The 14,385-nt window shown below is 43.7% G+C and overlaps 1 protein-coding gene across 1 annotated transcript in view; it reads right to left on the reverse strand.

Moving 5' to 3' along the window:
* SOS2 (SOS Ras/Rho guanine nucleotide exchange factor 2) overlaps nt 1-13,724 on the reverse strand; it is a 57,596-nt gene extending 43,872 nt beyond the window's left edge. Inside the window, exon 1 of the mRNA XM_061462496.1 lies at nt 13,326-13,724. Coding sequence (XP_061318480.1) covers nt 13,326-13,412 — 87 coding nt within the window. The 5' untranslated portion in view covers nt 13,413-13,724. The remainder of the gene's footprint in view (nt 1-13,325) is intronic.
* Nucleotides 13,725-14,385: the final 661 nt, after the last annotated feature.

The following is a 14,385-nucleotide window of genomic DNA, read 5'->3' on the forward strand; positions in this document are numbered from 1 at the left end:
CCTCTAATGCAAAACAGGATAACATCTTTTATCTCACTTCCCAGAGATTAATCACAGCTTTTGTTTCCAAAGCTAAGACAGACCAGACACCTGAAACAGGTAACCTCAGTATGTGCCTGCAAAAGCTAAAAGGCCACAATGAACTAGTCCTAGTTCTGGTCCAGCATGACTGTTTTTCTACTAAAAATCTCTCAGAACCAAACCACCCCACCTTAAAAAGGAGGGTAAAAAAGCTACTCACTCAACAGTTAAGTCTATATACCCAGTTTTCCCTGGCAGCCTCTCAATCAGGAAAGTGCTAACTAGACCTTAGACTACTGCCAAAAGATTCATAAGTAATACAGTCCAGGGAAATTCCCTACTCTCCCCATACAAATTATATGTTAATCACCTCAAAAAAGTAATCTTTCTTACACTGGTATTCTGTGCATGGTTTCAAACACAAGACAAATGGATCAGTAGTTTCTTGGGGGAAGACAATAACATCTTTGGGCCAAACTCTGATCCTCTGAAATACAAGCACTTCTCTCTCTACAGACTACAGGTGAGCCCACAAACAGTGATGGCTTCTGAGAGCTTCCTCCACATTAAGTAACTAAAAATTTCACAGCAATACACCTTCATAGCAATACACCTTGGGGGCACTCAATTTGCAGCCCTGCAGGCTTTTGTAAATGGTGCAAAACCAAGATCAACAAGGAAGTAAGGTGTCTGGTCAGCTTCCTCCCCTGCCTGCTGCAAAGCCGCCCAGGAACTGGAGCCGTTGCAAGGAACTGATCACTGCTCCACCTGTGCAAAGGCCTGAAAGAATGGGGGGCACAGAACTGTGCTTTGTCTGCCACACCTCCACGTCAGAAGAGAAGAGAAGAGGAGCCAGGATGGCCAACAGGCAGGGAGAAAAAGTGAAGATCCATGGAGGGGACCACTAGAAGGGGCTGCTGCTGTACACCTTCAAAGTCCTAGAAGCAGAGACGATGACTTTGATGGAAAAGTCTACCAATGTACTGCTCATAGGGGAGCACAGACCAGGACCATATGTACCAATAATAGGAATTCAAATGTCTCCAGGGAGCGGGAAGGGACACACACACTGAAAATGTGAAAACATACCCTGGCATTGATTGCATTGCAGATAATAATTAATGCATTACACAGTGGTGGTAAAGAGAGACTGCCAATCGTGGGGGTTCCTGTGCGATACCCAGGGAGAGATGCCTTCCCAGGCAACAACACAGATTAATTCTGCACTGACATCCTTCCTTAAGGAGCACTGGTGAAGAAGAAACACATTAATAAAGTTGTCGTACACTAAGGGAGAATGTAATATACATTTTGCTTCTAATCTAGCTGTTCAGTTTTGTTACAGAGTTTTATACAGCCCTCCAAGTATCACTTAATCTTCTGCACGTCAAACATGAGTATCTCTCTGCTTCTGTAACTGTCGCACAGCTGACATGTATACAAGATCCTGTACTACTAAAAAAAACAGCAATTAAAAAAAAAACCAAAATCAAGAAAACCGAAAGCACTCCTTGAAAACACCTACTGAAGACTGCGGGTTTTCAACAATAGTTGGTGCATTTCTTGTTCTTCCTGAGCATGAGAGTTTAATTCACAAAACAATGGAAAACCAGGAAGTGTTGAGTTAAGGTCCTGCCACGTATCTCTTACACAAGCACTACTAGAGCAAAAGCATTAGCTAGCTACCTAGGAAATAAGATGAAATTATATTTCACCCACAATGAACCCTTAATGATGTTCTACAGAAATGACAAGAACAGGAGCTGTAAGATGAGAAAGGGAAACTGTGCTCCCCTTTACGAGAAGATGGGCAACTCCCATTTACTACAACAGATCGCAGCCATCCTCCTCCCCTCACAAGGGTAGCTCATTTTGAAAACAGACATCATTGCTACAAAGAAAATTACTTCACTTGTAACTAACTTCACACTTTCCTCAGCTTTCTCAAGAGCATGTGGGTATCTATCAAGGCTGAGGACAAGCAGATGAGCACACAGTCCTCTCCCAACACTGGCAGACAATTTCAGCTTCATACAGCGAACACAAGTGCTGGAGTCAATTTTGCTTCTAAGGAGCAAACCTGACAACAAAGCTCAACATTTCTTGGTTGAGACAGCTCTTCCTGGAGGATTCAGAAATCAGCTTCCATTTGAAATGATACTGCCTGCAGCATCACAGAAAGGCCCCAGGGGTACTTGCATACTCCCTGGCTTTAAGAGAAGTTATTTCGACATGAGTGCTGTTACTGAGAAAAAACAATTTCATAGTGAGACACTGTTTTTCATAGCAAGCCAAAAAGTTATAAAAGCTGTGCACTGGCTGATCAAACCACATGCCACTGTATCAAGGAAAAAACACTGTTTACAGTATTCATCTAAGCCCTCACTGAAAGGACTGTAAAAGCAAAGAGAGACTGATAAAACACTGAATGTATGGGAACGAAGCAGTAAGAATTACTGAGGACACTTTCCTTTTGGAAGGTGCATTCACTGATTTCAGGTTCAGACTGTAATATTTGAGCACAAATGCATTAGCTGGCATGAAATAATAACACCACAGTGAACACATGCCTAAATTTTAATCTGACTTGTAACTGTTTCTTTTAAGAGTCAAAATACCTAAACCCACAATTTGTTGCACTAACCAGCAAGAGCTCTGCTGCAAGAATTTGAGCAGAAGCTGTCACAGAATGCTTTGGAAGGGACCTTCAAGATCACAGAATCAGAAACCATCCAATTCCAAATCCCCTGCCACAGGCAGGGACAGACAACTTCCACTAGACCAGGCTGCTCCAAGCCCTGTCCAACCTGGCTTTGAACACTGCCAGGAATGGGGAAGCCACAGCTTCTCTGGGCAACCTGTGCCAGTGCCTCACCAACTCACAGGGAAGAACTTCTTCCTAATGTCTAACCTAAATTCACCCTCTGTTAGTTTAAAGCCACTCTCAGGACCCCCTTTGTCCTATCACGGCTTGCTCTTATAAAAATTCCTTCCCCAGCTTTTTTGTCAGACCTATTAGGTATTGGAAGGGGGAGAAACTATTTTTTTTCACCTATTTTATCTCTGAAACAACCCAAGCAGAGTGCCTGAAGTCATTAAAGAGGGAGATTAAGGTTGGCAGGACTGTTTTTAACTGTGTCATTCACATATGATTATTCCTTCACAAGCTCTTCCAAGGAATAGAAATGAAGTAACGTGTAAATCACATAAACATGGCACTTAAACATCATCTTAAGGTCTTTCTGGGGAACATGCATTTATTTTAGATGGGAGTTCCTGAACTGCTCCTTCCCTTGCTCCTCTTCTCTACTTCTCCCTACTCTTGCACCCCACCAACACATGCATCTTTGATGAAAATCCAGTAGCAGCTTCACAGAGGTCTCTCCTTCCAATAACTGTAGCCTTCAGCAGATTTGACAAGAGCTCTCTGAGAGCCTGACTGCAGCTGAAAAAGCAGAGGCTCTAGAGGAAGACAAAAAACCCTTAAAGGTAAACCGAGATCTTTCTCTCTGTTCCTTTCAAGAGACAGGTCCTGCACCACGCCACAAAAACTTCTAGAGAAAACAGGCAGCTGCAGAGATGAAGTCAGGCTCAAAATTCCTTTTCAGTGAGATGTTAATAGTCCTTACAGGCCCCTGGGAAGAAGTTTGCTAAGAAAAGATGAGGATGTAAGCCCTTCAAGGAGATACAGGACTAAAAACAAACTGATCTTATTTTTTGGAACTAATACAATGGTGGGCTTAATTTTGAACTGTGGGAATTCTGAATCCCAATAATATCTGGACTTGGGGAAACTCAAAAGTCCAGAATATCAATAGGTTCTGTCTGAAACAATGAAAGCTGAGGAAAAACCAAACCAAACCAAACAATAAACAAAAAAAATCAAAACTGCAAGTAACTTCTTTTTAGTACTAATGAGACAAACCAGAAATTCTGCTAGACTGCCTGAAGATACTTTTATGTAATACATGTATTTTGGTAGTAAAAATATAATCAGAAAGTTCTAATTTTTCCACAGTAAGCACATCAGCAAAGCAACAGATTGTTCATAAAAAAAAACCAAACAACAACCAATCAACCAAGAACTGAAAAATCCCAAACCCATAACATTCACATTGAGTCTGCAGGCAGCATATACCATCACAAACACGTGAATTCATATTCCAGAAAGACTAGGCTAAAACATTCTCTTCCCTACTTATATTCAAAACAACTACATTTTCAGAAAACAGAATTCCAGTATTACCCAAGATTTCAAAACCTGAAGTTTCTAATTTAAAAAATGCCACCACAAAATGTGTTAGCATGATGATACATTTCTAAGCTTACTGTGCAAACAGGATAGCTTAATAAATTGCATGTTAAATTTGTCAACTGTTTGTAACCAAATCTACTCATTCCCCTTTTCCCACAGAGACCAATTTCAACTTAGAAATGATTTATGTTTTACTTGCCTCGTAAAAACACAGTTACAGTACATCAGTGGACAAGTACAACTTGGCAGGGCTGTTTGTTTACTTCAAGAACAAAGCATATAAATTTGGGAGCAAGAAAAATAATTAGAACATAGAAGTTAAATATTTACTATCACGAGCTAGTTAAGGTCTTGCCAACACTTGTCAGTATTTCCATATGCTATGTTCAAGGTGATGAAAATGCATAAATGCATCCCTGACAGAAAGCAGCATTAGTTTTGTCCCAGGAAGAGAAAAAAAAACCCTAATCTGACAACTATCTGGTTTTAGGTTGAGGTCTTATTCCTTATCTTTTCTAAAGATAAAAAGAAAACACTGCCTATTAGAAACATAAAACACCTACTCCAAAGGCATTCATCTGTATGATGTTCTAGAGGAAGAAGGGAACCAGATGTAGAAACTTAAAGGCCTGTGATTCTCTTATTCAGTGTAAGATGTCAGCATTGATATTCACAATTTTCAAGTGTAAATACAGCATAATTCTTTGGAAAGAACCACAAAGATTTAAATATTCATAGAGCTATCACAAATAAAAATACACTGCCAACTTTTTAAAACCTCCACACATTCCTATCTTTATTTCCAGTACAGCAATTTCTAGATGGCCCATCTTTCTTAAACTAATAAATGCTATAGACAAACAGTATGAAGCAGTCTTTTAAGCAAAACAGAACATAGTAATTTACCTACATACACCATTTTAGTTGTTTCACTGTGAGTCTGAACATTTGATTCATGGTTAGCAAAATAACCAAATAACCTGAGCTATGAAAAGCATCTCAGGTGCAGATCATCCGTCAGTTGACTGACTGCTGAAAGGTGACTGTACAGGGGTGATTAAACAGTCATCTTACTGCACCACTTCAGTGTAAATACATATTTCCTTTTTCCCATTGTTAGCTATTTACTATTTTGTTCTAGTATATTCTAATTGAGGGAAGGGTGAATTAAACGAGGTTCACAATGGGTGTGCAGACAGGGATCTGCATTCTGAAATAGCTCTGAAGATGGTCCTAAGATCTGCTAGGAAGTCTGCTTGGTGCAGGCAGAATCACTGAATCATTTAGGTTGTAAAAGACTTTTAAGATCAGAGTCCAACTGTTAGCACTGCCAAGTCTACCACTACACCCTGTCCCTAAGTGCCATCTTAGTGTACTATGGATATGAAAACAGGGTAACAACAAAACAGTCTCAAAAAAAACCCAGTATATTAAAACCTTTTTGTTAAAAATGTAGCTTTTTATTTATGGGAGGGGAAAAAAAAAATAAATTCAGAGTGATCCTCCCCCAGTTCCTTAACTGCTGTTTAAACATACATTGATCATGACAGCACAAATGCTGCTGTACAGTCAGGCAATAAATTGTAAATCAAACCCATCTTTTTCTGCAATGAGCTGTAGGATGTAAAGCACCTCAGTGGCACGTGGTGGAAGGTGCTGGTGGATCCCTGCGAGAACAGCAGCACTGATTTCAGGTTTCTGCTGATTATGGCACAGATGGGTTTCCTCCAACAGCTGCCTGTAGTTTCGCCTGCTAGCAGTTCTCTACCATGCCTCCCTTCTGCTCCATCTGCATTTCCTTTCTGGTTTCTCACACCACCTTTACAGTCTCTGCTTTTCTACCAAACATAAGTATCTCCTTTCTCCAGCTGATGTTTCCTTTTATACAAAGTCAAGAAACTAAAATGCGTGATGTTTACATGTACACAAACACAACATTTTAATCTTAAAAATAGATGAAAAATTAAGCATTTGGATTTTATCCATTAATATAAACCACCCTGTTTAAACTGAGATAAACCCTGACTGAGCCAGGCACAGCCTCTGCCCGGTGATACTGAAGGAAAACACCACAACCAATGCAGAGATCACTGTGCATGTCTTAATTTAATGCCAATGGCTTCTATTTCTCCCTCAATTCTTAAACACAGCATTTCCCAAAGCTGAGGGCTGCTCTGAGCCCCGAGCCTTGCACTCACAAGCTCTCTCTCCCCACTTCTCACATCACCCCACTCCTCAGAAGAACCACTCATGCAGGTAAACTGAATTATTCGAACAAGTCGGTAACTTTTCAATTAGACCTTTACAAGAATTAAAAATAAAAATTAAATCATGAGCAACGCAGACCAGCAGAGTGAGTTTTGAGATAGTGTTTTAAGTGGACAGACAAGCAGATGAAATAAGAATAAAGGACAAGAAGGAAAGATAAAAACTACTAAGAAAGAAAAATAAACACCAAACCTTAAATTTGGAGGCACTGACTGTCAAGAGTCACTCCTTTTTGAACCAGATGATCACTGAACTAACATTAAAAAAATCAGGGACAACGAAGAGGCCATAAATGGGAAAAAAAGATGTCCTCAGCATCGTTTGACATGACTAACCTGCTGAAGTCAGGGAACAGTAGCACACCACTCATTTGAAAAGCATCGCAGAAAGGGACTCCAAGAGGTAGTTAAAAAAGCAAATAAAAAACTCAACAGCTTCTCCACATGAGGTCAGATAATGTGCAAAGAGGAAAAGAGAGGTGAAAAACTGGGGAGAGAAGGAGAGATGATGGAAAGGGGACAATGATACATTTCAATAGGTGAAACGGCTCAGGAGCAATAGAGACCATGCAGGAAATGGGATGAGAAAATGAGAGAATCCTGGAATGGTCTGGGTTGGAAGGGACCTTCAAGCTCATCCAGTTCCAAACCCCCTGCCGCAGGCAGGGACACCTTTCACTAGACCAGGTTGCTCAAAGCCCTGCCCAACCTGGCCTTGAACACTGCAAGGGATGGAGCAGCCACAGCTTCTCTGGCCAACCTGTGCCAGTGCCTCACCACCCTCACAGGGAAGAGTTTACTCCTCACATCTAATCTGAATCTACCCTCTTTAAAGCCATTATCCCTTATCCTAGGAAGCCAGCTTATGCGGCACACCAAGGGGCAACACAACAAGCAGTGAGGTGGACCAAGGCACAAGAGCAACATGAATCACTGCAGTAAATGCTTTCTTTTGGTTTTCCTCCCTGTGCCCAGTTAGCCTGGCAGGTCTTCCAAGTCGATGCAAATGCCAATTTCCACGCTGCATTTTAACAACAGGTAGGAAGTGTTTCTTCTGCTAATGCTGCCAAATGAAATACATCATTTCTACTACTTTTAAACATCTCTGATCCTACTTCATGCCACTGGCTGAGAAATTTGCCACTGCAGATTCTAGTGACAATATTTAAGCTAAACAGTGTAAAAACAAAGGCATAAAAAAAAAAAAGAAAAAAAGAATTTAAGTAGAAGGACCAGCCCCCTCTGGTTACAAATTTTATTAATTATAGTATTTATTCAATAACAAAAAAAAAGCTAATCTACATACTTGTAAGAGACTAAAACCAACTTATAATGGTATCAATCCGCTACTGGGAATAAAAGAGGTCTGGAGGAATTCACCTATTGTTTACAGTGGCTTGGTAGCATCAACTTCACTGGGACTTGCTGCTCCTTTCCACACCTCCAGCCACCTCTCAATTGTGAGCACAGTGTTGTGAGGCAACAACCCAATCTGTGCTTCAAACTTGGATGGGTCTACGTATTTCACAGGTAATTACGTATCACCAGCACTTCCCTTACTTGCCGTTCACCCAGGCAGACGCATTCCTGTTTGTAGGAACTGAAAACCTGCAAGGGACCAGGCTTCAGAGCTCTAGCAAGTCTATTCATTAGACGCAAAATGACCTAAGTAAAACTATTATTTTAAAACATCATAACAAGCAACTTTTGTAATGAAATTATAATGCATTAAATAATGTATGCTAATGAAATCAGCATGCATTAAATAATAATCCATGTTAATGAAATTAGCATGCATTAAAAAATAATCCATTATAATGACACTATAATTAAGTAATTCAAACCCAAGGGGGCATGATCCTGCAATGGACAGAGCAGTGAAGAAAATGGGGCAGTCCCTGCACATACCCTATTACCAAACAGAATACAAACCATGCAACCTCACACAAGAGCTGTGTCATTCATTATACATTAAGTCTCGTATGGTTTAAAATATAGAGAAGACCTGAATTAATGTAAACCTTAAAATGTCCTCAGAATGGTCTTTCATATTTCTGCATGCAACATTTACTAAGAATAAACCCTTCAGTCATGCTCTAGAAATCTGATGAGTAGTCCAGAGCAACAGTGGAATTGTTTTAGAAAATGCAAATAGTGTACAGTGCTGTGATTATACCAACATGTGTAGTGCCTGCAGAAATGTATTAACTGTTTGACAGTCTCCATTTGTAGATAATGAAGAAAACCAAAACAATTTTATTTAGAAAAAAAATCAAAGAACAAAGCAACTGAATGCACAGCTCTTGTTCACAGAAACACATTTTTAATTTGCCAGTGGATTTGTAAGCTCACATAAAATGATACTGCATGCTAAGAACACACAACATTTCAGAGCAAATAAATCCACTGTACATGTCCAACAATGTACTATGCACTATTTTCAGAAACACACGCTAGTTCCATGGAGTCACCCGTTTTATTTTGAAAACGTGTTCCAAGTAATTGGAACAGAAATTTATTCCAGGTAGCCAGAGATGACAGTTGGCATTAATGAAGTTTTCAATTACAATTCCCAAGAACTTTTTATACAATGCATGTCCATTACATAGGAACTGGGACCTTCAGTGGGTGTGTGGGAGTTACACACTCAGCTACCACAGAGATTCACACACAATTTTCTTGGCCTGCCCTGTAATCCCAGCCTCAACCTAAAAACTCACTTCAGTTCTGGGAAGTTTCACCTGGAAGAAAGCTGACCACAAGAACAAGCTTTGGCACCAGACCTGTGCTAGGAAACCCAGTTACAAAACTGAAATGCCAGCTTTAGAAATGAGTTGCATAATTTGACATCTTTCCCCACAAAGGCCATGGGGCCAGGAACAGCTAAAAACCAAACAACTCAAAATAAACCCAAACAACAAACACCTGCAGAGATAAGAAAAGGGGAGAGTGCAAACTCCACATCACTGCAGAAGATCCCCCTTCAAAAGGGTCCTGGTTTCACTGGAGAAGGCTCTGGCCAGGGGTGGAGGAGGGGAGCAGAAACACCCCACACTTGCAGCCCTCTCAAATGGCATTGCCCTGCTGAGCACCAGCTTTAATGACGCTTGCCAGTATCAACGTCCCAAGAATTCAAACCAACCAACCCCGCCAGCGGGGCGCTTGAAACGCATGTGATTCCTGCTGGAACAGCTGCCTGCGTGCTTCAAGAATTATTCAAAGAGACATTGTGATCCTTTAATAACTGAAGTCAGTTCCCAGATTAAAAGCCTTTATAAAGCTTAGACTGTAGATCTGTTTGAAGTGATTTACTTGCTACAAACAGCAGTTCAAGTAACTTTAACCTACACAACCAGATAAAAATATTTTCTTCTGATTCATTTACTTTGACAGGACTTTCATAATGAATTTCATTATACTCGCTTCCTACTTAGGTTTCCAGCACAACACAGCAACAGAAGACAGCAAAATGTTTTAGAGTAAGGGCATGTTTGCCATCTACCAGCTGGAAGAGAGGCAATACATGAAACTGCTTTAAAATTTTCTACTTAATAGATTCCATAGTGACAGTGCTAAGCATATGATGATATAAATATATATATTTTAAAGGCATTTTAAAACATCTGGTTTAACGATGTCTTGCTGTTTAGTACTGTTTTTCTTTTATCCTAAAAAGACTCACACCGGTAGGTAGAATTTACCACTGCTAATCTTAAAGATGAATGGCCACTTAAATGCCTACAGAATATTGTTCAAAAACCAGATTTTCATCTTTTTTTCACATACTGAAGTAAGAACTGATGTATTTTACCATTCCCCAGCCCCCAATTGATTCTACACAGCTGACATGTAACAAAAGTAAATGCAAGGGTTTAAAAGTAGTTTGATAAAAAGTAGTGACCTTAAACTTGCTGAATGCTGGAGAGCTTCAAAGCCTGTTACAGACTTAAAAGTCAAGAAGCAAGGAAATACTTTCTGTTGTTAATACTGGCTCCTTGTCCACCTCCACATCTTTCCCTATTTCAGAATGAAGATTTCTCACACCTTAACATACACGAGGAAAACCAAAACCTCCTCTTTTTCTAGTTTTCTTCAGAAAGTGCTAACAAGAAAAGCTTTCAAGAATGGGAAACAGCACAGTGTCTCTGCACTTGCAGCATACACTACTGTGATGAAAACCCAGCCCAGAAGTTCAAGAAAATCTCTATTCTAGGCACTGAACTGAAAAGTTTCTGAAGCTCAGACTTTAAAATTTTCATTGCAAAAGCAACCTGCTTGAAAAGATCCTGTCTAAACTGGCTGAGGAGACAATTCTTGAATCTCTTCAAAACAAAATTACAAACTATTTGAAAACTGTGGTAACATTTTTAGAAATTCTGGACCTAACACAAGATAAGATGCTTTGGGGCACACTTTGGATTCAATGCCGCACTTGTCAGCTCTCCTATAGATAACGGAAATGCTCTCATCTCATTATAGAAGTGAAAATGCAAGATGTAAACAAAACAACCTATAAATTTTCTAAAATGGCCTGGTTTAAAAATGTCCAGTGTTCACATTAGGGCATTTGAGTTTTAAAGTATATATTAAAACTGACAGTGTCTCCCTGATAGTCTGACTGCAACAACTGGAACAATGAAACAGTTTTGACTCACTGATACTGTGTGTTCATAGAAGAAATGCCCATTACAGTATGATTGCTTCATGCTAAAGGGTGGGTACAGCAGACAAGGAACTTTCCCAGGAAGAAAAAATTTGTCTATAAGCAACTACAAAATTTTACAAGTAGTCACTGATATCATAAAATCACAGAATAGTTCGGGTTAGAAAGGACCTTAAGATCATCAAGTTCCAAACCTCCTGCCATGGACAGGGACACATTGCACTAAACCACGTCACCCAAGGCTCTGTTCAGCCTGGCCTTGAGCAAACCCAGGGATGGGGCATTTATAACTTCCTTGGGCAACCCATTCCTGTGCCTCACCACCCTCACAGTAAAGAACTTCTTCCTATAAAATCTAATTTAAACTTCCCCTGTTTAAGTTTTAACCCATTACCCCTTGTCCTACCACTACAGTTCCTAATGAAGAGTCCCTCTCCAGCATCCTTATATCAAGACTTCATTTCCTCTGGTTTAGAAAGTCTAAGTTCCTGCTAAGTTTCTCTTCACCAAAAAACAAGTGTACAGAGACAGCAATTGGTAAGAGCAGCATTAATCCAGCAACTTTTATGCTATTCGTATTTCAGAATTATAAAACCGCCTTGAGTTTTAAAGAAATCCTTTTAGTTAAACTGATACAGCTACACCTGACATTTGGATGGATGCTAGTTGGTGTCAAGCTCCAGTGATTGGGAAAGGAGCAACTTTAGGAATGGCATTCCCTAAGCTTCCCAAGACACACTGGAAAGCAACTACTACGAGGAAGAGGAGATTCAAACAGCAGAAAGCCCAGGATTCTTCAGACAGGCGATTAGTGGGTTCTATGCCAGCCACAAGACTACTTAGCTGCCTTCAGTGGCTTTTAATACAAATGATATGGGGCCCAAAACAATCACAAATCTTTGATTCTCCTTTTTATATAATTTAAAAAGAGAGAGTAATTACCCCACACCATCACTAAATCTGTTCTTGGAGAAAAAAAAACCCAAAGACGACAAACCACCACTCACATGAGTGCCTGCATTACGTGTATGGCAGTGCTGCCCAGCACCAGAGATCCAGATCAGCAGGCCATGATGTTAAGAACTGTATAACAGTTCTCATCCCTTGCAACGGTAACAAGCAAATGACACAATGCAGAAAATCCAGACCCCACCAGCCTCAATTTAACCCACTCCCTCCACTATTGGGGGCGTCCTACCTAAGCAGTGATGTGCTGGGCACTACCCTGCTGTGCAAAAAAAACATTATAAAAAGATAAATCCTTTTCCCATGACACGCTAAGTGGTTTCCCACACATTTTATCTCACTTATGCAGCACGCAGTTGTTTCTTAATAAAACACAGGCTGTCTTTATCCTCCGCCACGGCTGTTTAATCAACAGACTGGCACTGCAATGGGCAGCATATGAGCAGCATCTCGCCTGGCTGGTCAGCAAGGGAGCGTGGTCCCGGAAAGGGCATGGAGGAGCTGTCTGGAGAAATGCCACGGATGGAAGGCTGCCCTTCCAACAGCACATCCCGAAGGCAAATCAGTAGTACGAGCCGCCTCAAAACCAGCGGCCCCATTGAGAAGGCAGGGACGGCACTTTTAGCAAGTGCTAGTTAAGGAGGAGAAGCAGCAGCCTGTGACAGGAGCAGAGCCTGTTCGGCACACACTGCCACCGGGCAGCATCTTCACACAAAGCACCGGAGGCAAGACAGCAGCCCGGGCACCCTGCTGCGGGTGACTGCCGCGGACGACCTCTCCCGAGCGGGGGCAGGCAGGAGAACCTCCGGGGTCCCCTCTCAACCTCTGCTCGCCGAGGCCGGGCTGCCGGGACGGGCGAGCACACGGTGCGAAGGAGCAGAACGGAGGAGCCGGGAAGGGCAGAGGCACTGCAAGCAAAGGTCCAGACGTCCCTGCTCTGTCCGAGAGGGCTGCCGGAGTCATGGGCATCTGCACCGGAGCTGCGCGTCCGACCACAGCCAGTGCGGCGGGATGGGCACTGCCCCCACTGCGGAGCGGCCCGAGGCCGGCAGAGGGGCGGGAAGGGGCGCTCCTAGGGCCGGGGGCCGCAGCGCGGCGTGAGCCGCAGGTGCCGCCCGCTACCACCCCCAGCCTCCGCCAGCGGCGGACTGACCTTGCGCAGGGCGGGCACGAAGAGCCCCCGCCATTTCGGGCCGTTCTCCTCGCCGAAAAACTCGTACGGCTGCGGCGGCGGCTGCATGGCGCCCACCGGCGGCTCCTCCGCATCGGGGCCGCCCGCCTCGCCGCTCCCCGCCGGCTACAGCGCCCGGGGCATGGAGGGAGAGAGAGGGGAGACAACGCGGTGGGGGCGCTGAGGGGAAGGAGAAGCCGCCGCTGGTGCTCGTCAGAGCTGGGCCGGGCCGCGCTGGGCTCTCGGCCGCCGCAGGCTCGCTGCTCACCCCCCCGCCCGGGCGGCCATCACATCCGGCGCGGGAGGGGCCGGGCTCCGGGCCGCCCGCCGTGCGCTGACGGGGCGGCGGGTGAGGCGCCTCGGCCCCGCGCGCTGCGGCCCCGCTACCGCAGGCGCCCTCCGCGCGCATGCGCGGCCGCCACCATTCTGCCCTCCCCCACCCCCTACCGCGGCGCCCCCTGCTGGCCGTGCCGTCGGGGAGGTCCTGCGCTCAGCCGCGGGGGCACGGCCGAGTCAGGTCCTTGACGGGGAGTGGGGCGGAGCTGCGGCCCCGCGCCACGACCCTGAGGTCTTGGGTGGCCGCTTGTTGTTGGACACGACCCTCCCGCAACATTTCCCTCTCCAGCGTGCGAGGCCGCAAGGGCTGTCGCACCCTCAGTCAGCCTGCTCCTGCCACCGGCTCTGCAGGACCTCCAGGTCCATCCTTCCCTCTCCTTCCCTCACCCTGTGCAATGCTCAACCAGAACCACCGTCCTGGGAGAAGGAACCGCAGCAGCGGCAGTGCTGAATGAGCTCCCAGCACCAGCGTCCCCACCTCAAGGCTGATTTTCTCCCCACCTCGAAGCAGTTTTCCTCTGCACCTTGCAGAACACCGGCTGTTGCTGTTCCTTCCACCCCCACCCACACTTTCCCTCAGGGGCTGGTTTTGGGACCAGTGCTGTTTAACATCACGTCAGTGGCATGGACAATGGGATCAAGTGCACACTCAGAAAGTCTGACTGACACCAAGCTGTGTGGTGTGGTTGACACACTGGAGGGAAGG

This window comes from Pezoporus flaviventris, unplaced genomic scaffold (assembly GCF_033815535.1).
Source record: "Pezoporus flaviventris isolate CSIRO_AGI_PZ_B2104156 unplaced genomic scaffold, CSIRO_AGI_Pfla_v1 ptg000035l, whole genome shotgun sequence".
NCBI classification, from domain to species: Eukaryota; Metazoa; Chordata; class Aves; order Psittaciformes; family Psittacidae; genus Pezoporus; species Pezoporus flaviventris.